The sequence below is a fragment of the Ammospiza caudacuta genome, chromosome 1 (genome assembly GCF_027887145.1).
Source record: "Ammospiza caudacuta isolate bAmmCau1 chromosome 1, bAmmCau1.pri, whole genome shotgun sequence".
In the NCBI taxonomy this organism is placed as follows: domain Eukaryota; kingdom Metazoa; phylum Chordata; class Aves; order Passeriformes; family Passerellidae; genus Ammospiza; species Ammospiza caudacuta.
The window spans coordinates 54460501-54485740 of NC_080593.1; the positions used below are offsets into that span (position 1 = coordinate 54460501).

The 25240-nt window shown below is 37.8% G+C and overlaps 1 protein-coding gene across 3 annotated transcripts in view; it reads right to left on the reverse strand.

The window, feature by feature from the left end:
- Positions 1-366: 366 nt before the first annotated feature.
- The window catches only part of RALA (RAS like proto-oncogene A), a 30378-nt gene continuing 5504 nt past the window's right edge, over positions 367-25240 (reverse strand). Inside the window, exons 1-5 of one of the 3 annotated variants that reach the window (XM_058819775.1) lie at positions 19238-19256; positions 11391-11545; positions 10369-10577; positions 6801-6975; positions 367-2604 (exon numbers count right to left, since the gene is read on the reverse strand). In XM_058819775.1, the coding sequence (XP_058675758.1) occupies positions 2482-2604; positions 6801-6975; positions 10369-10577; positions 11391-11504 (621 nt within the window). In that variant the 5' untranslated portion in view covers positions 11505-11545; positions 19238-19256 and the 3' untranslated portion in view covers positions 367-2481. Of the gene's footprint in view, positions 2605-6800; positions 6976-10368; positions 10578-11390; positions 11546-19237; positions 19257-25240 lie in introns of those variants that run through there. The other 2 variants (XM_058819766.1, XM_058819758.1) reach the window with 2 other exon arrangements.

The following is a 25240-nucleotide window of genomic DNA, read 5'->3' on the forward strand; positions in this document are numbered from 1 at the left end:
TTCAGCTTCTTGAAGAAATAGGGGATAAAAAGTGCCCTCAGGCACAGAAGCACTCAGAGCAGCTAGACCTAGGAATTTCAGTCACTCAAGTAGGCTAAACAAAACACTCCTCCTATGATGCAAATTTAACATTCACTTTGGATGACCCTCTCAAGATATACCCAAATCCTGTAATACATGATGCAAGCTGTATTCCCTGCAGGTTGAGGAAGCTCACTTCGCTTCTCCTTGAGAATGCCAAAAGAAAATTACTTAGAAGCATTTTTATTTTATTAAAAGTTATGTAGGTTGTCCCTTTTTTTTATTTAGGGTTTTGTTTGTTCGGAGTTTTTAGTTGTTGCTGTTGTTGTTTGTTATTTTTTTAAATCTCACTTTCCATTCTATTAGAAAAGTAATTTTGGAACAAGCTTACCTCAGTTTGTTGCCCATTTTCAGGTAGTCTTGTAGCATCTAAGCAAATTACCTATGGATAGAAGGCAGCACATACATAGTTTTTAAAAAGTGGCTTTTTACCAGGCTAATTTGGTTTAATGTACAATCTTCTTCATGCACATAAACCAGTATTCTAGAGTACTTAGGTTTAACTGCTTGACAATTGGTATTAGATGTAGCAATGTTTATGAGTAATACAGTTATCAATTAACACTGCACAAGTATTTTAGAAAAATGGAAGTTTATTCATCTTTCAATGGCTCAAATAGCAAATAAAAGGACAGGATAAGGCATCAGCCAAGACAAGTTTTGTGTGTCCAGTGGCTTCATAACACCTCAGTTCCCAGTATACAGGTTCCAAAGCAAAGTCACAATGTTAGTGGTTAGACTCCCTGGCTAGATAGACCCAAATGAGTACACAGTAAGATGAAGACTGGCTTATATTTGCCAGTTACATGAGTAACTTTTATTCTGCACTTGGCAGTCTACTAAATGCACATACAAAATTCCTACTGATAAATATTGAACATGACAAATGTAACTCCTAAGACTTGAGTCCCTAAAACATCTGTTAGCATTAAAGTTAAATATTTGTTACCTAGTTTTCTTGAGCACATTTTAAACTGTCAGTTATAGGCTTATACATGTATAAAAAGTATAACAGTTTGTGGAATTGATCTAGGCTGTCTCATCCCAGAGGAGTCCAAAACCCTCAAACATTCTGGTATATTTTTAGTTAAGATGTAGCACACTGACCATGTGCTGGTATTCTTCTTGTTCTGAAGCAACTGAGGCAGTATGTTTTGTTTGGGGATTTTGGATGTGCATGTTAAAGGTTTCTGTATTGCAAAGCACATTTGATTGTTTGATATCAACATTAAGTAGAAAAAGTAGCTACACTGTTTCCCCATTTGAAAATCAACATAGACTAAACAGTACAAAACCTGCAAAGAGCTTCAGCATAGCACACCATGTTCCAATAGCTAAGTATTAGGAACATAAAAGAAATTAACCAGAATTTCCCAGACAACATCTTAACTCAAAACATATAAGCGCTACTAGATCAGCCCCACTCCACCCAATTCCAGGGAGTTAAAACCCAAGGAACATCTAGACAAAAATCTATGTGCAAAAGGGAAGTTTCAAGGTACCAGCATGTTAAATTTTAAACAACAATTCCAGGCTTTTATGTGCCATAGGCCTATGACTTCAGTCTTATGTGTATTCTGACCTTTTAGTTTTAAGATACCATATTGTCTACCAAGTTACAGATGATAGAATATGCTCTGTATTATTCACATTACCAGAGTATGGCACACATTTAAAGAACAAACACTGCTAGCAGACAGCTAGTGAGTGAAATCATCCAAGTAACTGCGCTCCACAGAGAGGGCAGTCTCGCACTGATGCATAGGGACAGTCTCCATGCAACAGAGTTGAAAATACACCCTTGATTAAGCAACCTGCTATGTTTGGGTTTTAAAATTAAGGCATATTCAAATGTTTCATGTAAAAGATTACATCGCTCTTCTAAGTTAATCAGGTAATGCAGAACCACATATAGTTTTCCTCAACATAGCTGTTCACATATACATTATTCTTTTTTAATTTGCATAACTCCATGGCAAAACAGCTGCACACTGCTTTGTTAGGTATCATGTTCACAATTGTAATTTTCAAGGCAACAAAAGACAAGATGAATTGACAAATACCAGTGATAAAAAAGTATGCTTTATAAGAACCCACAAAGTAATACTTTGCCCCTCTTGTTCACTATTAAAGAAAAGACTACCTATGAAACACTACATTCAGAAGAAATGTGAGTAGGTAGGCAAATATGAAATGGACTGAACTTTGCTTCTCTTGAAGCCACATAATTTTTTTTCAGTGAATTTGACTTTCAGTGCCACTCCAAATCATGCTTTTAGTGGTACATTACATTTTCCAACATGTTAGGGTAATTTCAGTCACTTCAGCCTTCAATGGCATGCTTATAAATTATGGTTTTTATTAGTATGGTCAGGGTAGGAAAGGAATCCAAGCTTTTGATTATAAAATGCAACATCTTTCTCTGATTCTCTTAGCTAGGCTTTTTCTTTTCTTCTTCCCGTTCTTTTCTTTGCTGTCTTCCATTTTTCTGGCTCTAATTTCTCTCATTAAATCAAAAAACACCTGAAAAAGATATAAAATGATAAATGCAAAAACAAATGACAGACATGCGTTAATTTAAGCTATCATTGATATCCACTTCAGTTGTTGTGAATAGAATCAATTACATGCAATCAGGTTGACCAAACAAATATTAATTCAAAAAATCTGTCACAGGTTTTGAAGGTCAAGTTGATATGATGCAATCCTGCTTGTTTCACAGCACCATAATGTTCCCTTGTCTTCTGATATTCGCTTATGAATTCTTCAGGCAATTTTAAACACAAATTGAAAGAAGGGTCTCATCACCAGCCAAGATTTGCAGACATTGTATGTACATATTACTGAAGAAACTTAAGGAAATCGGTTTACCTTTTGAATATTTTAAGTCATGAGCTGCAAAGGCTGAAAAGTGCAACATCCAATTTTAGAAACTTATTAATGGAGAAGTAGCATAGACTGAAATGCACGTATGTTGTATGGTATGTTCCATAATGCAAGTTTAAGCACAAAGTGACTAGAGAAAAAAAACAAACCCAGCATTTCCTTTAAAGCAGTCTTCAAACATACAGCTACATAAACAATTTTGTTGCAGTGTGATTTCATGGTTTAGCCCAGAATCCCAGTTTCTCCCCTGAAGATTCCCTCCCAGGTGTGTCCATCACTTCTCCTTTCCCCACCCTGACCCCTGTCGAGCACTGTCTGTCAATCCTGGAGTTCCAGAAGGTCTAGAGTGATTGGGCAGATTCAAAAGATGCCCTCTACCCCTGGGGGAGCATTGGGCCATCCAGATGTCCTTTGTCCCTTGAGACCTCCTCTCCTGTACCTGGTTGGTGGGCTTCCTATCCCTTCCCTCCTCCCCTCCCCTGGTTAAAAGGGTGAGCAACCACATTGGGAGTTTGGTTGGAGGAGTTGCTGGGTTCAGAGGCCTGTGGGCCAGAATAAAAGCTCTGGATCAAAACCTTCCTTTCCTTCACTACCGCCCTTAAAGCTTCTCCAGCAGAGGGAAACGTGAGAGGAAGCTCCATCCCGCCGCCACCGGAGCCCCGGCATGCCTGGACTTGTCTCCATGCACCCAGCTGCAACCTACAGCTAGCCAAAAGTGTCTCTGGGGTGAAACACCACAGTTACCACTATTTGGTTCACCCAATGGGGCCAGACAAGGCAAGGCACGTCCTGTCCGGAAATATTGGTAATACCAATACAATTTCTTACATCAGAATCTCAGCTGCAGCTACCACATTGCACTTTCATCAAATGGTTTAGGACAAAGTTGGAGATACACCACTGATTCAGGTAAGAGAGATTCTACTGACAGACAGTTAAATCTTTATGATTGGACTACTTAAAGCTACTTTACTAATTTCAACAGCAGATCTTGACTTGATTTACAGAAGGTTACAGCAAACAGTATGTATACATCTTCATAATTTTACTGTAGGAAATCAGCTGAGCAATTCAGAAACTTTTCTCTCAGGAGAGAGCCTTTAGATACCCTATCAGCCTGAGAATGCTGAATCTCATCTGCCTTGGAAGCTGTGCAGGATCAGGCCTGGCTAGTACTTGAATGGGAGACTACCTGGAAATACCAAGTGCTCTAGGCTTCCATTTTCAGCCCTGAGATGAACTCAGTTGGTCAGAGCATGATGTCAATAAGACCAAGGTCATGGGCTTGATCCCTATATGGGTCATTCGTCCAAGAGTTGGACTCAATGATCCTTGTGGGTTCCTTCCAACTCAGATTATTCTGTGATACTTTGAAATTTGAACTAAGCAATACATCTATGTCAAGGGATTTGATCCATTTCTGTGAGACATGGACTGAAAAGCTCCTCTACAGAGCTCAGTAGATTTTTATTACACTGCAGGAAAAGAATCAACCTTCATCACATCAAATCTAAAGAAAATCAATGGAACTAAACATTTCCATCAAGAAATGAGATTGCCTTTAGATTTTTAAATGGGCACTAAGTTGCTTGTATTTAAGTCTGCGCTAATGGCAAGATGCAACTGTCAGCTTGCTTAAGTACTGATAACTGTACAACAGTATTTAGCTGTCTGGGATACATAACCTTCTGAGAAAATGTTTAGTGGGTCACCTTTGCCAAAATGAGTGGAGGCTGGCTGTGTTTTTTCAAGTGAGTAAAATCACTATTCTGGAATTCAGAAAGACCAGATTACAAAAGTAACCCCAAACCTGTGTAGCAAACTCCAAAACTTCATATGCTTCAAGCAACTAAGAATACACAGTATTCACTGGTGCCAACAAGGTCTCATTTATGGCCTGCCAAACCACAAATCTATATGACACATGCTAATCTGGATCCATTATGCCATCAGCTCCATGTATATGTAAAGGCTATTGATCCAAGAGCTACTGAAAAAATATGTTATATGCACTTTTTTCCCCAGCTGCTAAACAATAATGAAGTGGATTTCAAGAACTGGATTTTTACAACTGTAATAGATGGCTGTTAACTGCCATTATATACCAAAACTAAAAGATGTGTTAGTTTTTAAAACAACAAAAAAATTAGGGCTTTATTCAAAAATGAGGATGAGTTCTGCTGTACTTGATTAAGAACTCTTTGCTGTACTGTAGGGTAAATCACTATAGTACTGCAAAATCAGTTTCTTCAGTAAGATAACTGACAGGACACAACCAACAGTTACTGCAAAAGAGAATGTGCATTACAGCTCTCCTGCTGCAATTGACAGCTCATATATATGGATTTACATTAGAGAATTTTTCACCAAATGCAAGATGCACATCTGGATCAGGGCAAACTCAGACATCAGTACAGACTGGGAGATGAACTTGTTGAGAGCAGCCCTATAGACAAGGACTTGTGGGCTTTTCATGGATAAAAAGCTGGTCATGACCTGGCAATGTGCACTCACAGCCCAGCAGGCCAGTGATATCCTGGGCTGCAGTAAAAGAGGACTTGCAACAGGTCAAGATAGGTGATTGTCCCCTTCTACTCTCTCATGAGACCCCACCTGCAGTGCAGTGCCCAGGTCTGGGGTCCTCAGCACAAGAAAAAACATAAATCTCTTGGAGTGGGTCCAGAGGAGGCCACAAAGATGCTCAGTGGGCTGCAGCAGCTCTGCTATGAAGACAAGCTAAGAAAGCTGGTGTTGTTCATACCGAAGAAGAGAATGCTCCAGGGAGACCTTACTGCAGCCTTTCAGTTCTTTAAGAAGGTGTATAAAAAAAGACAGAAAGCATCTTTTTATGTGGGCAACTTGTGCTAAGACCCTTGTGGGAACAATTTTGAACTAAAAGGGGAGAGATTTAAATGATTAATTGTAAAAAACTTCTTTACTGTGAGGGCAGTGAGGCACTGGAAAGGGTTGCCCAGAGAAGTTGTGGATGCCCTAACTCTAGAATTGTTCAAGGCCTGGTTGGATGGGGCCTTGAGTAACTCGAACAAATGGTTGGTGTCCCTGCCCATGGCAGGGCAGTTGGAACTGGATGATCTTTAAGGTTCCTTCCAGCACAAACCTGTGATTCAAGGGGGGATCAGCTTTGTCAACAGCTCTGAAAGGCTGGCACATTGCATTAAACCTACTTATTTCTTTTGCCACACAACTGTGACTCTTACAGTCTGCAAGGCTGACAGTTATTCTGAATTGCAAGACCTTGCATTCTTGCTGAAGCACTTGCAACTAAGCAGGATTTTTTTCCCCTCGGAGAAAAATATTCTTATGAGGTTCTGAACCAGGTTTTATCTCTGAAAACTCATGAGGCATTTTTAGGCTTTTCATAGCTTTTTGGGTTCATCCAGTCTTCATCAAAACAACATACAAAGAGGCAGATGGTTAAATGAGGGTAGGGGAAGGCTCAAATCCCTCCCCCTTATTTGCTTTTATAATGAGGATCAGGAAGTATTCTTCATTGTTCAGAAGCAGACTCTCCTCTAGTTACAGAAAATGCAGTATGAAAGAGCTGACCCAAGAAAATTTTATAAGGACTTTTGTGTCTTGGATAATAATGATTACTTGCAGTTTAGAATGGGATAAATGTGTTATGCCTAACATTTTCACTATTCTACAAGGAGTCACCTAGTCATGCACTCCTGGCAAGCTAAGGAAGAAAAGTATTTGATTAAAATTCCACAAAATTATTGCTAAAATTAAGAACATAAAGAGTATGATCCATGAAAAAGAGGGATAAAATAAAAACTGATGAACAGATTGTTTAAGAGGCCAGTTATTACCTTGTCAACATTAGCTCGTGTTTTTGCAGAAGTCTCCACATAATTAACATTCCACTGATCAGCTCTGTTTTTTGCTTCCTCTACAGAAACTTGCCTTTTATCTTCCAAATCTGATTTATTACCAACTAGCAAAAAAGGAACATTCTCATCTTCTTTTACTCTTAAGATTTGCTCCCTGGAGAAGAAGGAAAAAAAAAAAGAAAAGAAAATTAAGCTTTGCATAGAGTACCATTCTTAGAACACATAAAGAAAAACTCAGACTAAACACTTTCATATCTTACAGTGACAAGCCACTTATTCCTATTATGTAGTTTATATAACAGGAAAGTCTTAAACCTCATTATGACATTTTACAGAATGAAGACAGAGACAGACAGCTAGTTCTTGAGGAAGGAAGCAGCTGAGTCAGTAAAAAATGAAAAAAATAGAACAGGACTGGTTTAGGTGATAATTTATATTAATAATTATTTGCCATGAACAGTGTTATTTGTGAGCATCTACCATTACATTACTGTTTTTGATGGTCATTTTTAAGCTATCCAAGCTTCAGATTAACAGCTGATTCTTTCCTAACATAATGTGCCATTTTAAAGCTGATGAAATGGTCCATAGCACATCAAGAAAAAATCTCTTCCTTTCAGGAATCTTTCTCAAGTCAATTATATTCAATTTCTCCAGAGATCTTCATTTAAATATATACAGGTATGTCTGTACACATACCTGTGTGCAGACACAAGCTGTATATACATCAGATTTTTAAGGACAGACCCTGCTACTGTTTTAACTGCTAAGATGACAGGTTTAAAACTATAAATAAAACTCAATACCACAAATAGTTTGGTACTCAAGTCTTCAACACTTAAAAAAATAATGAAAGTTTTCTTCTAATTGAAAATGCATTAATACTACCAGGAAGAAGAGTTGTCTCAAAAGAAGAGCATTCTGTATTTTGTCTATGAAAAAAGGAGTATAAAGTTAGTTGTGAAATGTAGCCCTTTATCATAGAGCAATTCCTGAAAGACTGTAAAAAGCACAGAGAAATAAATATCTTTTGGTGGCTGAGGTGAGACCAAATTTAAAGTTGAAGGGAGAGAAGTTGAAGACAGTTAAGTAATCAATATTGATTTGGTACACAGCAGGATGCCCACATTACAAAAAGCTCTGAATAGCACGCAGTCTTGTGCAGGAAGCCTACTGACAGAGCTCAGAAACTGCAGATAGTCCATAATTTTTTTCTAAAACTGGGCACTTGAGGCAGACTGTGACACCCCATTTAGTATGGGGTATAATTAAAAAGCAACATTTCTCCTCTTCCACACAAATACCAGTGCAAATGTTTTAACAGTCTGCAGCTATCCAAAAGTAGTTTGAATAGCCAGGGGATCAGGAAGGTGACCAGATAAAAACTCAGTGCATCATGGCAGTACCTATGTAAATAAGATTTCTGGTAAAAACTAGTCCTTGCAACACTAGTTACCCAGGCAATGCTATACTGGGTTAGTGTGACAAGGTTTTGTTAGTGGTGGGTCTATAGACATGGCTTCCATGAGAAGCTGCCAGAAGCTTCCCCAATGTCCATTACTGGCAGAGCCAATGCCAGCTGGCTCTGGGAGAGACCCACTGCCAGCTAAGGCCAAGCCAATGGTAACACCTCTGTAATAACTTATTTAAAAGTAATACTGCACAGGTACAATTGTACTCAGAGAGGAAAGGAGTGAGAATATATGAGAGGAACAACTACACAGATACTAAGCTCAGTGAGAAGGGGGAGGAAGTGTTCCAGGCATCAGACGTGGGATTCCTCTGCAGTCCATGGAGGACACTCATGCTGGGGTATGCTCCTGGCAAGGATCTGTGGGCCCCTGGAGAGAGGGATCCATGCTAAAGTAGGTTTACTGGTAGGAATTGTGGGGAACCTATACTGGAGCAGTCTGTTCCTGAAGTACTGCAGCCCATAGAAAACGACCCATGCTAGAGTAGTTAGTGAGCTGCAGCTTGTGGGAAGGACTCACAGCGGAAAAGTTGATGGAGAATTGTCTCCCATGGGAGAGACTCCCCACTGGAGCAAGAGGACTCCTCTCCCTGAGCAAGATGCAACAGCAGGAACAATGTGTGATGAACTGATTGTAACCTCCATTTCCTGTCTCTCTGCACCACTGGGAAGGAGAAGATAGAGCCCAGCAAAGAGGGAGGGGTGGAGTGGAAGGCATTTTTAAGGCTAGTTTTGCTTCTCATTCTTCTGCCCTGATTTTGATTGGCAATAAATTCAATTCCTTTCCCCAAGTGGTGTCTGTTTCACCTGTGGTGGCAATCAGTAACTGAACTCTTCCTGTACTAAACTCATCAGCCTTTCATTGTATTTTCTCTTCCCTGTCCAGCTGAGCATGGAAGATACAGAGGGGCTTTGGTGGGTACCTGGGATAGACCACCACAGATGCCAAACAAACTTTGACATTTTTACAAAAATGTAAAAAGTTAACCTAACAGCAAGTCAGATTATGATATTCATATTGTCCTTTGAGCCCGTTCTGAAGACTAGACAAGAAATACCTAATTAATGATGCACCAGTTTGAAATTGAGAACTTTAAAAAAAACGCACATTATGAGAGCCAGAACAATTCTACTGAAAGCAAGCCCAAATTTTAACAAACAAGTTTTCAAGTATTTAAAACTATTGTCATTGCAGTATTGTCATTTTCTAAGGCCAAAGATTATATACTTTGAAGCATTGGCATGATTTTAAACACAGTTGAATATGTTATTTTGCACTCTAGGGGAACTGAACTGTACTAAACTGTCCTCCATGACTGACAGTACTCAGCATAAGCCTGCAAACAAAACAGACCTCCTCTTGGCTCTCTCAAAATATAGAAATACAGATATATAGAAACGCAAATAAATTAAAAACACCAGAAGATGAAAAATTTACTTTCTCCCCTCTCCATACCTCTTCCTCCTCCCTTAAATATTAAACATATGCTGCTGCTTAATGCTAATTAAGTTGAACTGTGAGAGCATCTCCAAGAAGACTAATTCCAATGGGATGCAGATAACTCACTTTTATATTTGTTTCCTTAATTTTATTTCAAATATTTCCCATTTCAAATATTTCCCATTTCACTACACTTGGAACTGGTAAAACTCTTTTCTATTATCTTTTGTCTTTTATAAAATACAGTAATGAGTTATTTAAATGTTTTCTCTCTCAACTGAAATTAAACACCTGCAATATAGTCCTACCTGTATAATATTCTATAACTATCATAAGAGTTTTAATATGATGCAGTCTGTGGTTGAGACCATGGTGAGGCAGCTATCTTCTGAATGTTGCTGTGTGTCTGTTCTGTGGCAATAGCCTTTCTGGTATTCCAAAACACAGCAGCTAAGACATCTAAAGTTCTACAGATAGCAAAGGCTTGACTAGGCATCTGTTCAAAACATTATGCGACAACAGTAAGAGCTGCAATCCAGTCTGGACCACTAAAAGGAAATTACAAAACACACAAAAAAACCCCACTTTCAATCATCTCAGTGTAATTAGAATGATTATCTTGCCTTGTAACTTACCTGAAGTCTGCAGTTGCTGCAAAGGATTCCAGCTCTGTAATAGAGAAGACGCAAAGAAAACCTTCTCCACTTCGGAAGTAGTTGTCTCTAATTGCAGCATAGTCCTCCTGCCCTGCTGTATCCAATATATCAATTTGGACTTCTTCCCCATCCAGAACAACCTTTTTCCTGTAGCTATCTGCCTTGGTGGGCTCATAGTCTTCAACAAACTAGAAAAAAAACCCTTCATGATGTAAAATCATGCCTGTATAAGAAACTTGCTTCTGTTTGTGCATCTGGATATAGCAAACATGAAATGAGAACTGTAACTAATAACTAAGCATTGTGCATTTAGGCCCTGTGAAGTACTCAAGCAACTCATAGTTAAAGCAGACTCTTCATCAGCCCAAACATTTTTTAGGTTTTTGCTTTCCTCAGCCATTACAAGGAAATGTAGAGGTAATTTCAAAACATCAGTGTGTGCACATCCCAAACTACCTCTGGTTCAAGCACAACATCTGTCTGCATTCCATTATGAAATCAGGTAATCTTGACTTTAGATAAATTTAGTATCTACTTTTAAAGTACACTGAATGCTTAGCTTCTGACTTTTAACAAAAAGGGATGACATTCACTGGAAAAAAAAAGGAAAAGAGAAACTGATTTTCTTTCCTGTGCTCAACACCAGCACAAAAAACATGGAAGAAACTGGCTGTTTCAGGTGTCATGCAACTCAACTAAGTGAAGAAGCTTTGAGCTATAATAACCAAGTTCTAAGTCTAGTGATCAATGCAAAAATATTCCAGTAATAAAACAGAGTTTTTAACAGCTGAGAAGTCTGAAAAATGCCAAATTTTACCTTCACAGGCACCTTTAGAGGGTAAATCAGTAATGTCAAAACATGTTTTTGTCACACTTAACTGCTGAATTTCATACCACATCACTTACATTTAGACCCTTTCAGAAAATAATTCTACAAATGTAACTTAAACAACACTACGTAGCAGGTACCTTCTGAGATCATTTCTATGACAGATTCTTACCTCATCATACATAAACTGTAGTGTTAAAGCAGATTTTCCTACACCACCACTTCCCACCATGATGACTTTGTGCAAAGCCAATGAATTCTGTCCTTTAGGTTTATTTGCTGCCATCTTTGGATTGCAGAAAATTCACAGGTATCAAACAGAAAAATCTAGAAGAAAAATATTTCTTCGTTAGTTTTCTTTTCCTTCTCCTACATGAACTGATAAAATTGATTTTTTTCAAATTCACACATATTTAATGACTTAATTTCAGTTCTGCTTTAGTGAAAGCTACCTGCTCTTTCACTGGAAACCATTCCACAAGTTATATTGAGCTCATCTCTTTTTTTTTTTTTTAATTAAGCAAATAAATCCTTCACCATTTGGAAGCAGCATTTTGGTATGCAGCATTTTATTGTAGTGGTACAGTAGGTGTCAAGAATTCTTGATAGTTTACTATAAGAATTGAAAAAGGAAGCCTCAGTGAATCAACACCATATAAGAAAACATGATATGACAGCTGGAGGGGAAGGAAACAGACTTTTGAAGGATTTCCAGTTTAAATGGCAAGCACTAAGACACTGCAGCAAGGATTAGCTAGAGTACTTTTACAGGAAAAGCAAGCAAACTTAAGATCTAAAAATACCCAGTTTCATTAAGTCAGAAACCAAAATAATCTAGTTTAGACAGAGTGGAAAGATTCAACTGGCCTCCATATGTAATTATTTGGTAAATTTGGAGTAGTTGTCTCAGTCCTGTGACTGCCTGTTTGAACACAAATCCCTGCATCTCACCAACACCAAGGGGCTCTATGACAGCTAATTCACATAGTTTAATGAATGTGAATAACACAAGCACAAAAAGTAGCAATTCCATAAACTTTAAAAAAAATCATGTGTGCTAGAGTTTTAGTGGATCTCTATTTTCCCCACACTTTTGTTTCATTCTCAACCTATCTCAATAGTAATAAAACTGTATTTGTGAATGCTTGCACAGTTCTTAAAACACAGTGGTCCCTCTACAGTGACTCTCATCCAGAGACTTCAGGTCAAAACAAGGTCTGAACTCCAAAAGAGACAATGACATCTACATTACATATATAAATAAAAGGAAGATTTATGATAGCAATTGAAAACCAAATGTAATTTTCATATTTTAATTAAAAACTCAAAACCAGCACATTCACATGGCTCAGTTATATAACTACCAGATAATAACGCAGCATAGTAACTTATCACGATTACCTTGTTACCTTTAGCCATCATGATTATTTGATAATGTCACACTAAAATTACGTCCTACTGCATAATGAATTACCCTTGTGTGCAGCTTAAACAATCAGAATGTGAAGCATGACAACTTCCTTCAAACTTGTATCAAAAACCCTAGTTGAGGCCATGCACTAAGGCTTTGTTAGCAGTGATGCAGGTATATAAAAGCACCACGACTAAAGCTTCATCGAGATGAAGCCAATCCTTCATTTAAGTAAAATAAATACACGCCATCAAGGTTCTCATACTGCCATGCCAACAAGCAGGCTGGGGATGAGCAAGCAGCTAGAAGAGCTACTGAGGACCACCAAAGGGATATCACCATGCCACAGCCCAGCAATAAAAGTTGTCAGAGAGGTTTGAAGTTTGTCAGCACTGCCATTGCTCAGGAACTGCTGGGCGTTGGTCAGCTAGCAGTGAGCAAATTTTCTTTTAATAACTTTTCTTGGGTTTGTTTTCCTTTTTAAAAAATATTTACTAAGTTATCATTATTTCAACCCACAAGTTTTCTTACTTTTACCCTTTCAATTCTCTCCCCCCTCCCATGAGTGGCAGGGGGAGCTAGCAAGCAGTGGGACTTATCTGCCTACCAAGCTAAATCCAAACTATGTAAAAAGCTTTTGAGATCACATCGGCACAGCTACCCATTCTACTGTCAAAGAATTCTGAAAATGCAACTGAAAAGTCAGTCAAATTATTTTCCCTGGAAAAATTATCTGAGCAAAATAAGCATAAGTAAGGTGCTATACTCAGTACAGAGATATAGTGGAGAAATACAACTAATATCATGGTAAAGGTTCTTTTTAAAAGGAGATTGAAAACAGCAAACATTTCTGTTTTGGCTTAAAAAGAACCATTTCTTTCTTTTTACTCAAGAGGGAGTACAAGAACACATATAAATAAATAGTTCCAAGTCACGCTTTCAACCTACTACATTGTTTTTCTTTGTGCACTTTTCTCTTAAAAGGAAAAACACATCCTGAAAATGATGCTTCTTAGTATGTATGCCAGACAAGTAAGAAAGAAAATTCATCTGAATTCCACTATCGACTGACAACAGCTCAGTTTGCAAATGTTAAATTACAATATCCACCTGGATGTGACCAACTCTAAGCTTACTAAGCACTTCTGTAAGTACTCCAATACTGGAACCAGTCCAAATGAACTCAGCAGGACCTCACTCAGGTGAGTTTGGGCTAACAATATTACAGTCTGAAAAAAAATTTAAATGCACAGTAGCAATATTTCACTGTAATATTTGCTGTAAATTAATCTCCAGTCTTTAAGTAGATTGAGCAATGTGAAAATTCATATTTTACTTCAGCTTACAATTTAACAAGTAGTGTCCCAGTGTGACAAACAAGTTGCCACTTTTTGTACACTCTGCAGCAGCTGACCCATAAAAAACCCAAAACATTTCCATTTCCAATTTGATCCTGACAAATAATTATCAGTAAACAACATTCCATTAAGATACTGAAAACAGGAAAACTTCACACTACCAAAGACTTGAAATCTTCAAGATAAGCTCGTCATAAACACTATGCCACCTTTCAGAGTAGGAGAGCGGCTCAGGGATGTCAGTTTACTCCCAAGTTCTTCACAAGCCAATAACGATATAATGCTGGCAAAAACTTAGGTCTCTTGAGTAGTAGACAATGTGGAAAGAGAGAATTAAGTCACAAACAATGCAAGTACAATACAATATGATACTGTGCAAACAACATTTAATCCGAAGAGACTGCTTCAGAGCAAATATTGTGCCAGAGAGAAGAAAGACCTTGAAAGGGATAAGTTCTAAGCTATTGGCACAATTCTACCTGTTTCAGTGTGCTTTTAAAAACAAAGAAGAACCTAGATTCCAATTTTAACAGTAAAGCACCTGAGATGAAGTTTCATGCAAAGTCTTTCTGCCTGTAATTTATGTAGCCTGACTTATTTTCATAAGTAGTATTAATTTGGGTCATATCTAGTTACTGAACTGTCCTACTTTATAATTACGATAAAACAGACAGAGACTATGGCAAGAACCCTGCTGTGTGAAGCTCAAAAAAGCATACTTCCTTCATAAGCATACCATGGCATTGCTTAATTTTGCTTAATAAGTGCAAAATTACTTGCAGGTCAGAAGATAAACACAGGATTATCCTACAGTCAAATCCTACGTCACCTGCAGAAAAAAGATGTTCACAAAGAGCCAAGCGCGGTGTTGTCAACAGCTACATTATCCATTTATACAAGTCAGCTTTTTACCACACCCACTGGAAATGCCAGCACATCAATTCAGATGGTAACATATACAAAAGTTTACTCCTCAACAGTTCTTCATGTGGTTCAATAAGTTGGAACAGAAGCAAAAGCTGAACTGGCTCAGCAATGTACTGCAGTGCCTTCATTCAGAAGGGCAAGGACATTGTCTAATCACCATGCTATGGATCAGTCCTCACCTCTGCTGCAGATAAACTCAGAGGAAGCTGCCCTTTTCCAACATATTTGAGCAGATAAAGACACAAACAAACAAATCTCTGACTGCTCAGACAAAGTAAGCAGTTCTCAAAGCTCCTACAGCTGTTTTATTGCCTGCTTGCAGATAAACACACCCATGATTCTGTGCTCCATTTAATGGCAGTTTTCCAACTGGAGCTAGGATTTTTTTTTTTTGAGCCAGGCTAGCAAGCAATTCAATTAACTAAGAACTGCAGGAGCAGGAATTATAATTCATGTTAGCATCAGTGATATTGGACAAGACAGTGTCTTGTCCAACAGTCTAGAAATATGATCAAAGGAAAGAAGAGTAGGTAGCAAAATAACTTTTAAAGTTATTTTTACATTATTAAGATCATCAAAGAATTTCCATCTGGAGTTGTGAAGCTGTTGCTTGTTTTAAGTGATTGGCTTCTACCTGTATCAATACTTCTCGGAAACTTTTATACATTACAGTCAGCACAGGTCCTCTGCACAAAAATCACAATGTTGCCTTGAGTCCCCCATGGATTTAAGCACAACATGCAGCTCCACCCTCCAGAGGAGCTCTCTGGATAGTGTAACACAACTTAGACACAGTATCGTGTTAACTTCTGCACAAAGTCTTCAAACACAGAATGGTTACCTCCAGCTCCAGAAGAGTAAGAGAGATAATCAGGTAGCAGCTCAAAAAGCAGTTTTGATCTCCAGGGACAATATTTTCAGGAAGAAATTTTTGCAAATACAAGTTAGGAAAGAAAAAACCCAAAAAGCAGGAATCCTTAGTCTCTCTTTCTTAGTCTTTATTTTGTCCTCCTATTTACTATTTGAGCCAAATAAATGGAGATAAAAATATACTGATGGGCAAAAAAACCTTATGGGTTTTATCCCTCACTCAACTGAAATGACTCTTCTTAAGCTGTCCTATTCTTCAGTTGGCTTTTTCTTACAGAATAACTTGCTCCAAACCAATCAAAGCATGTTTCCTTACATATCCATTCCATTTGTTCTCTACATCCCTCCCCAGTACAATAATCCCAAGGTTCATACACTAAAGGAGAGCAAAAAAGTGGCCAACAGAACAGCTGCATACCATCCAAAAAGGGCAATAGACACCCAATTTAGATTGCTTTCTTTCCTTCACTGTGGATCACAGGGTACAGAATTCCCCATATTTAGCCAGCACCAAATACTGAAGAAATTTATAGAAACAATCATATCCAAGATACCTACACCTCTGTCAAAATGTACCCAAAACTGGCCAAGAGGCCAAAAGCTAACAAAGAACAGAGCGTATGATCAGTCTCATTGTCTTAGACAAGGTGACCAAAAGAAGTCCAGAAGCTATTCCATTCATTTTAATTCCTTGGAGTCTTGTAAATGCAATGTAAACGAGAACAGACCAGGAAAAGAAAAGCATTACACCAAAGTCACATCACTACAGGCACAAGTTCAGCTGGCATCTTCTTCACTACTATGCATAAAGCTGAATGCAGGCCTTGTGAATATGCAGTTGTCCTCAACAGGAGGACTTTGATTTGCTGCAGACATTTGTTTGAAGGGGTCTGGTTAAACATAGCTTGTATTTACAGATAGCTGGCACACTTAGCATAGTTGCTTCTAGTTAATAAGTAGAGATAGTGGTGCCTTTCATCAATTGCAAAACAACTTTTTATTGTCAACTTTATAGCCTACATAAAACTAATACATCAAAACTAAATCCCAGTTCATTTCCTTTCCTTTAAGAGAAGATTACATAAAGATTTGAAAGTCTGTCATATTAACCTCATTACCCACTCACTTTTGAGATCAGTAATTTTCTTCCCTGAAGACTGCTTTATATAATAAGCATCAATTACAACTGCTAGCTGATACATTATTGCACCCACCTTTACTCTGTTTAACAGAGCTACAACTTGATACATTTGAAGGAACAGGAATAATTTAACTGCAGTATGTGAGCTGCCTGCACAATATCAAGAACTACTTAATATGCTTTGGCCAAATACTTCCAGAGAGGCAAAAATTATCAATTACTTACTGAATAATTAAAGAAAATTTTACAGTGGAAACTCATATTGCTCTAAACAAATAACTTTTTTTACTTGAAGAAATTAATGCCTGCACAACTCTGCACTTTACACTTAGTACCTATCACCTCTAGAAACACAATCCACACCTTATTTCACACTGAAGTGAAAATCTATGGTAATTCTTTTCTAAAGAGAGTTTAAAAATTCTCCAAAGTTTTGTAATTTCCTGAAGTGTATCAAAACTCTGTTGTCTTATGTGACCTACAAATTCCAAATTCAATTTTCTAAGAAAAAGCACAGGAACAAGAATTTTGAAAAGTGGCAACATATTTCACATCCAAGGACCATGAAGCAATACAGGCTTACCTGTTGTGAAAATATCACAAATTCAACCAGTTACTTGTTTATTGAGTCCCATAGTTTCAGTCTGGTTAACAAGAACAAAAGTATACTTGAGAATGCATTGTTTGAAAATAGCACTAGCATACTAAGTGCCAAATATCTGGAAGACTCCTCACAAATGATTCAGATATTTCTGCAGCAAAAGCATTCCTGGAAAAGGAGGGAAGCAACTCCAGGCAAGCAGAATCTAACCCTCCCAGCATCTGGTTCCAATTACAACATTCAAACCAGATCAGCAGAAACACCCCATGACCCAGAGATTGATAGGATATGTGAGGACACAGATGGAACACGATACCAGCTGCTTTAAGAACTAGAGAATAAGGAAGTTTTAAAAGTTAGATCAGCATTATTGTTGTGTCATCAAGTCTGATGGTGTTTTATTATACTTTCAGTGCACAATATCCAAATGCTGCACAAAGTAATATCAGTATTTTATTCAGGTAGAAAAAGTATTTCAAATGTAAATAATCACTACAAACTTTAAGTAGTAGACTAGAGAAAGAGAAGAAGGAATCCAAATGTTCAAACCTATCTTAGTAATGAGTAATCTCATTAGATAACAAAACAAGCCTCCTGAAACTCAGCCTCATAACAAGTTAGAAACTTTCACAGCAAGTATTTTCCTATGTCCTGAAAATAATCCTTTGACATAAACATTTTGAACTAGGAATTAAGATATGAAGCTTCCCATGAGTTTAACAAGCAACTAAATTGCATTCAAGGTTTCGTAAGAATCCTTCTTTCCAAAGCTTTCTAGGGCACACCTTAGCAGGTGCTTATGCCTCCCACACCCACAGAACAAATTTACTATGGTGACTGACTACACATAAACTAACAAAAGTCAAGGGCAGAATACTGACTTCAGTTCTATCTCTCAGCAGAAGCAAATTTCCTCAGGCAAAAGGCCCAAATTTCCCAGCTCCTTGACACAAGTACTTCAAATCATAACCATACCCAGGCACTTCAACTGGAAAAGTCAACCAGTGAGCTCTTCACCCAGTATCAGAGGTCCATCCATCCATAAATTCCTTTGTGTTATAAAGAATACTCGTTCCCACATGCCCACAGCTTTAGACTCCTAAGACATCATCAGAAGAATTGCAATTTCTCCAACAAGAAGTCACTAAAACACAAGAAACAAGTTCACAGACTTCCAAGAGTCTCCCAGAGGATTTACAGGGCCTTAGTGCCAACTTCTGGGCATGGCCATGAACTAAACTACACTTTCTGAAGTGAGAACAGATATGTATTTCTTATGCTTTAAGGAATCATTTCAGCATTTTCTTACTAAAAGGCCTCTTCAGCTTCCTGCAAGATGACTTGGGGAAGTACTTCCACAAGGAAATTTCTTAAAACCCCCATGGAGCAGCACATGAAAACCCTGACAAACTGAACAACAGAAACAGTCTAGAACAAAATTGAAGTCTTAAGATTGCAAACCCTGTAGTGTACAGAAAAGCAAACGAAGCAGCTACATCACTGTCCACATAAACAGCTGACAAAACATGCAGCCCTTGAGCCCAAGTGTGTGTATCTGCAACGCTGATTCAAACTGAACCTCCAACACTCTGTCTGATATTCCCACGTCCTTTCTCCCAACAGCACGGGTGCAACTATTAGGTGGCAAAGCACTAAAGAAATTGCTCTAGACAAAAACTAATCTATATTGTTTTTTGAAGAGATACATTACCTAATCAAGTCGGCTGGTACCAAAGACAGGCCAGAACACACAGCTGAGCACAGGGAGAGCAAAACTACAGCACTTCCAGCCTATAAACACTGTGGCAAAACAATGCAAGTGCTCTAGGGCTCCTCAACCATAACCCAGCACCTGTTAAAGATATCTCACTTTTTTCAAGTTATGTGATGGCTATGACAAAACACTGGGAAGAATTCTAGATACTTGCAACTGTGTCACCATTGAATCAGGAATAGATGACAGAGACTCAGATCAGAAAGCTCAGAGGATAGAAGCCCTGCATTTATTCAGACCTTTTCTTTCATACACTGGTTTGCTACAGGTGGACCTGATTGGTCATTTAATCAACATATTTCACATGATTGGCTAATTAAGAAGACACCCTCTTTATGAGAAAAACAACTTGCTAAAAACACCACCTGCAGATTGTTTATCATTTGATTGTCATTCTTTCTCTCCAGGTCCCTAAAGCTTCCCACACCAATTCATGGGAAAGCTTATCTAGCTTTTTCTCTCTCTGACCAGACTGTCACATCTACATATCCGGACTGATCCAAAGCTGAGTGGGAAGAGCAGCAAACTCAAGCCCACCACCAAGGTTAACACAAGGTTAAAGGTTGCTTTCATAGTCCAACAGACTAGAGTTACACTGTGAAATAATTTTGATAATATACACATTTACATAAGAGTCTAGAATACTGCTCCTGCTTCTACAAGTTCAGTACGTGGCTGCTGCACTCTCTCAGTCTATTGTAATCATTGAGGGCACTCAGCTTTCTGAAGCTGACAGTGCTGAAGTGCTTTAACCCAAAGGGTAAGGGTCATGTCTTCTTCCATATTCAATTTGTAAACATGAAGATCTGTAATCTAGCATATTAACAGAAGGCATTTGTTTTGTATTCATTTAAGATTATACACCATGAGGAAAGAATTAACAGCCACAGCAGACACAACAGAATAATGAACAATTACAACTACAGGCCACTAGCCTGTCAAAGCTATCCACAGACTTGTATGGATTCAGAAGGAAGGCAGACAAATAGGTACTAAGGTACTAGAGGTGATTTTTTACCATGAAAGGCTGAAACAGATGAGGGGGACATCTGTGGAAGAGCCTCCCACATCAGTTATCCATAATCAAAAGTCAAGTTACATTCATGGGAGATGCATTTGATATAGAACAAAGACACTCTTCCCAACCCCCATCCCCTCCAAAATGTAAGAGTCAACATACAGCCTACAAGGATGAATTTTAGCAATGCAGAATCAACAGCTCAGGTTCTTAACTAGTGCTGTTCCAATAAGAACTCAGCGAAACATTTCAAGGACACATTTAAGTTAGTGTCACCTAAGATATACAAGACACAGCCATTTTAATCCTATGTTTCAAGTACAAGAAAGCACATCTGGAAGCTAAGATAAGCTAGGCTTCACTGACACTTGCACAGGGCTGCGGCTTCCAGCTGTTCTAGAAAGCAACAAGAATGGAGTTCCCTTGAAGGCCCTATGCCAGAGCTTGCAGCATGAGCTTCAGCAGTGCACTTCTAAAAGCAGTTCAAGAGCACTGCATTCAAAACTTGTCCACAGCATATTCAGTATCAAAAATTCAGGGGTTTTTGATCAATTGTATTTCAAAAGCAATCTCAATCACATTAGTGTGTCCTTTTTGTCCCTGTACATTTACACTTTGATATAGACTATAGAAATTTTAGGAAGATTTAAATGTTGACTTGGCTTGATGAAGTAAATTCTTTGAGAAATGTCTGAAGGTAGCTTCCCAAGACATTCTTGAAAAAATAGGTTTTCCTCTAACCCAAGTATCTTTTTAACTGTTAAAAACCCTAGTCTTCCTTTAGAAGTTCAGAATGTCAGATGTGCATTTTCTAGAAAGAGCACATATTTGCATGGTCATTTTTACAGCCAGAAAGAATGACAATCAAGATCCATATTGACTAAACATAAAACTGCACCCAGACAGTTTCACTGCTCTACAGGCAGGAAAGCTAACTCTTGACAGAGAAACCTAGAAACAAATGGTATCTGCAAAGCAAAATAGTCCTTAGGTTCATGGCAGACTGCACCCAGCAATCTTATGGAATCTATAGAAGAGATGCAGACAGCATCCCTTCTATAGGTTAGGACTTCATCTTGTTGTTTTGCAGGCTTCTCTTGTCACACCAAGACAAGTTCTGATGCTGATAGCTCATGGAATTTATCCTGCTCAAACAACTGCCTTTCCTTGTTAGCCAGTCATAACAGTACTATGGTGAAAACTCACATGAACACCCTTAAATTCTTTCAAGTATTAGTACAGACAGAACAAACACAGGAGCCTTGTTTGAGTAACACTCCTATGAAATTCTTGACAAAGAAAAAGTCTAAGCTTTCAAATAATGCATTTTCAAGGCAGGCACTGCCTTCTTCCATAATTCAGTGCCTAGGTGAATGAAGTTTCAGCAAAAACTGAGTAGGAATACTGCAGTACATTCTCTTTCACATCTCAGACTAATAAAACAGCTAACAATGAAGGATGCAGGAAATGAGTGCTCCAGCAGGTGCAAGCACGTTTACATCAAAGGCCACAGCACAAATGGCACACAGGACTGAATTCAGGGCACTAACGAGACACACCAAGAAGCAGAGAACTATCAAGTTCTCTGTCTCCTCTTCACAAACACAGGCAAGCATTCTCTCTCCCACAGGCAGACTGCACCAATACACCAGCCAAATGGAACCTAGTGAAACATGAGCATGTTGGATTTTGCACTTCAAAATTTTCCTTTTATTCCTCTAAGGAACCATGCAGCTGCAGCAAATTTCTTTAGTGAAATCTGACTTAGCAAAATAAGTTACTTCATTCATTTTATGACTTTGCTATCTGTTTTACCACCTAATTAGAAATGCACAAGTTGGTTTTTTTTGTAGTATTATTGCAAGAGCATTACTTTTGCAGCCATATTTTGTTCCAGTAATGTCTCCTGTTTATATGCGATGCAGCACAAATTTCTCCTCCTAAAATCATAATTTTTCTGTTTTATTCAGAGAAAAATGATTTCATAGGCACGACTCACTGAATGAGACTGGTTTGCAAATACACAAAAACTTTTTGAATAGGTGATTCAAGAACACAAGTGGGTATAGATCTGATATTGCCCAGTAATACAACACACATAAAGCTGAAACACTGTTAGGTGGATCTCTCCCCATTTTTAGATGCCATTTATCCTAAAATTGTTAGATATACGATTTGACAAATTGATAGAGTTAATCTAATAGACCCAAAGGACGCAGTTGGGCAATGAATTGTCTTTTAGTTCAATATATGCTTGCCAATCATGATACACGATAGACTTTCATGGCTATTTCACATATTATGGGCATTAAATTTGCAATGGCTAGAAACAGAGGGCATTCAGTTCATGAAATTAATATGAAATTATTAACATTCATGTCAATTTAACAATTTTCACATCATGTGCCAGTGCAAGGTGGTTTTCATTATTTCCTGCTTAAAATACTGATCACACTTTTCTTGCAGTACCACAGAAGGGATTTTCAAACTGAATGTTCACAAACTTAAAAATTGCTTTTTGCTCCTGTTTCGAATTGAATTATAGCTCTTACAATGCACAAATTAACTTGGAACTGTTAAATGACTTTACAAGAATGTGTGTAAGTTCCAAGTTTTAACAGAACAGGCCATCTAAAAAAAGTTCTTTCCAAAGCAACCTATGTTAAAATCATAGATCAATTTCAGAACACAGGAGGAAGCATAACATTCATTTCTGACTATCTGGGGAACCAAGCGAAGCAGCTATCAAAAACTTCTGATAAACAACACAAAAATTAGTTTTTTAATCGTACTCCAAAGGCAAAGACTCTTGGAAAAGCACCATTAAGGTGGATGGGTCTCAAGTGAGTCTCTCCTCCTATGACCTAACATGAAATGCAAAAGCTAAATGCATTCCAGCTAAAGGCATTCCAGCAGTGGCCAAACTCAGGTTATTTTAAAGGCCAGTCTCTCCACAGAAAAACTGCTATAGAAGTCTGTCTACAGTGAAATCCAGTATCTTTATCAACATTTAACTAATTTAATTCTAATTTAACACATGTTGCAATGTTAAACAGTACCAAGTGTGAACTGCTCTCCTTTCTGTACACACAACCTTTCAAATTCTTGTGAGAAGTACTTGATCTAATAGCTTTTCAATGTTCCATGGTTTTCTCTGGCCTAAGAAACCTTCACTACCTCTGACATATGAAAACATCTTTTCAGCTGGTCACTTGCAAGCTTTCAATTCAGTGGCAGTACTTGTACTAGCATCAGTTCACCCCAGAGTCAGAAGCTAATTTTACTGCTTTTCTCCTTGAGGGGTTTATTTCTTTTACCTTAATGCACATGCAGTCAGAGTCCTGGATAAAGTCTGGAAAACTAAGCATTATTAAAACTCATTCCTGTTGTTCATAGATGATAGTATGACTTGTCTTAGTTTGTAGTAAAACTGGAATTACATTGCAGTTTTAATATCTCCTTCAATCCCCTGACCATCCATGACATTCTGACAGGGTTAGGTTTCAGTATTATTATATTGTATTTCATTGTTCATACTATCTGAAAAGAAATCCTAGTACTTGGCTACAAGATTGTTTCTGTTTCAGTTTTCCCTCAGAGAAATGTATTTTCCCCCAAACTCGTAAAAATACTCTTCTCTCCTAAAACTGTAGTAAAACTTATTAGAAAGATTACACTAACTTCATTCCTCAAATAACAGATTGTTTTCCTCAAATTTTCCAAACTACTCTTAAGATCATTAGATCTTAAGGCTGTTTTTACAATGCTCTTCAAAATACTCCAATCTGAAGAAAATCACAAACTCTGCTTGTTATAAACATAGTCTCAGTTCTAACTCACACATCTTGCAGAGAATATTTTTGTTAGTTTACTTCATTCCTCTATCTGCTTTGACTGCAAGAGCTATAAAATTCAAACAATTTCTCAAGACATCAAATACAACAGATACAGCTAAACTTTCACGTAACTTTAAGAAAAAGATGCTCTTCTACTGAAATTCAACATGTACTAAACAAAGTTACCTAAAAAGAAACAACTTTCTCATTAAGATCCAAAGAACAACATTAAAGAGGCAGAACAGTGAAGAAGTTTCTCAAAAATCAGGACCTCCTAAGGCTTCAGAATTATTCCAAATCAAAACATTTCATATCTCACTCTGGCTCTGGGGCAAAGAAGAGCTGACAAATTCCAGCATTTTTGTGAGTGGCTACACTATACAATCTTTCAATGTAATTGTCACTTGAAGCCCATCAGTAAACTAGTAACTACATGGCCAAAATTAGTGATCCACAGGGAGACAGTTGCATGGGTATACACACACACACAGACCTTCCTAAAATATTTTGTGAATCAGCTACTGACCTCTCCAACATCATCAACCCATAAATTATGACTTCCCATGCTCTCAACTCAAGAAAAACCAGTTGGCAATGCCTGCGATGGGATTTCTTACCAAACCAGAGAGACATTTAAGATATAGAATATATATAGGTCCAAACTGAGTATTTTCCCCTAAAAGCAGAAGAACAAGGATGAAAAGTTTAAATCATGACTTAAGATCCAAGTTATTATCATTTTTTTCTACAAGTCCTTCATGTTACACTATACACTAAAAAAAAAATTGAGTACTGATGCAAACCAAATTAATAATTCAGATGAGCAGCCTTCTTGTTCTTCATCAGTACCTTAACTTTTCATTATTTTTCTTATCACAGTCTTCATTAAATAGGGAAAAACAATCAAGTATTCCCATTCATTTCACACATCTCAAATTAGTGAGTCTCTTCCTACAGGGTACTCTGAGATGTTCCAGAACACCTGAAATTAATGATATTACCTGTAGCTATATTTTCTTCCTTACAATACTAACCATTTAGTAACATTTTAGATGGTAAACTTGCTGAACTGAACGCAGTTTCTGA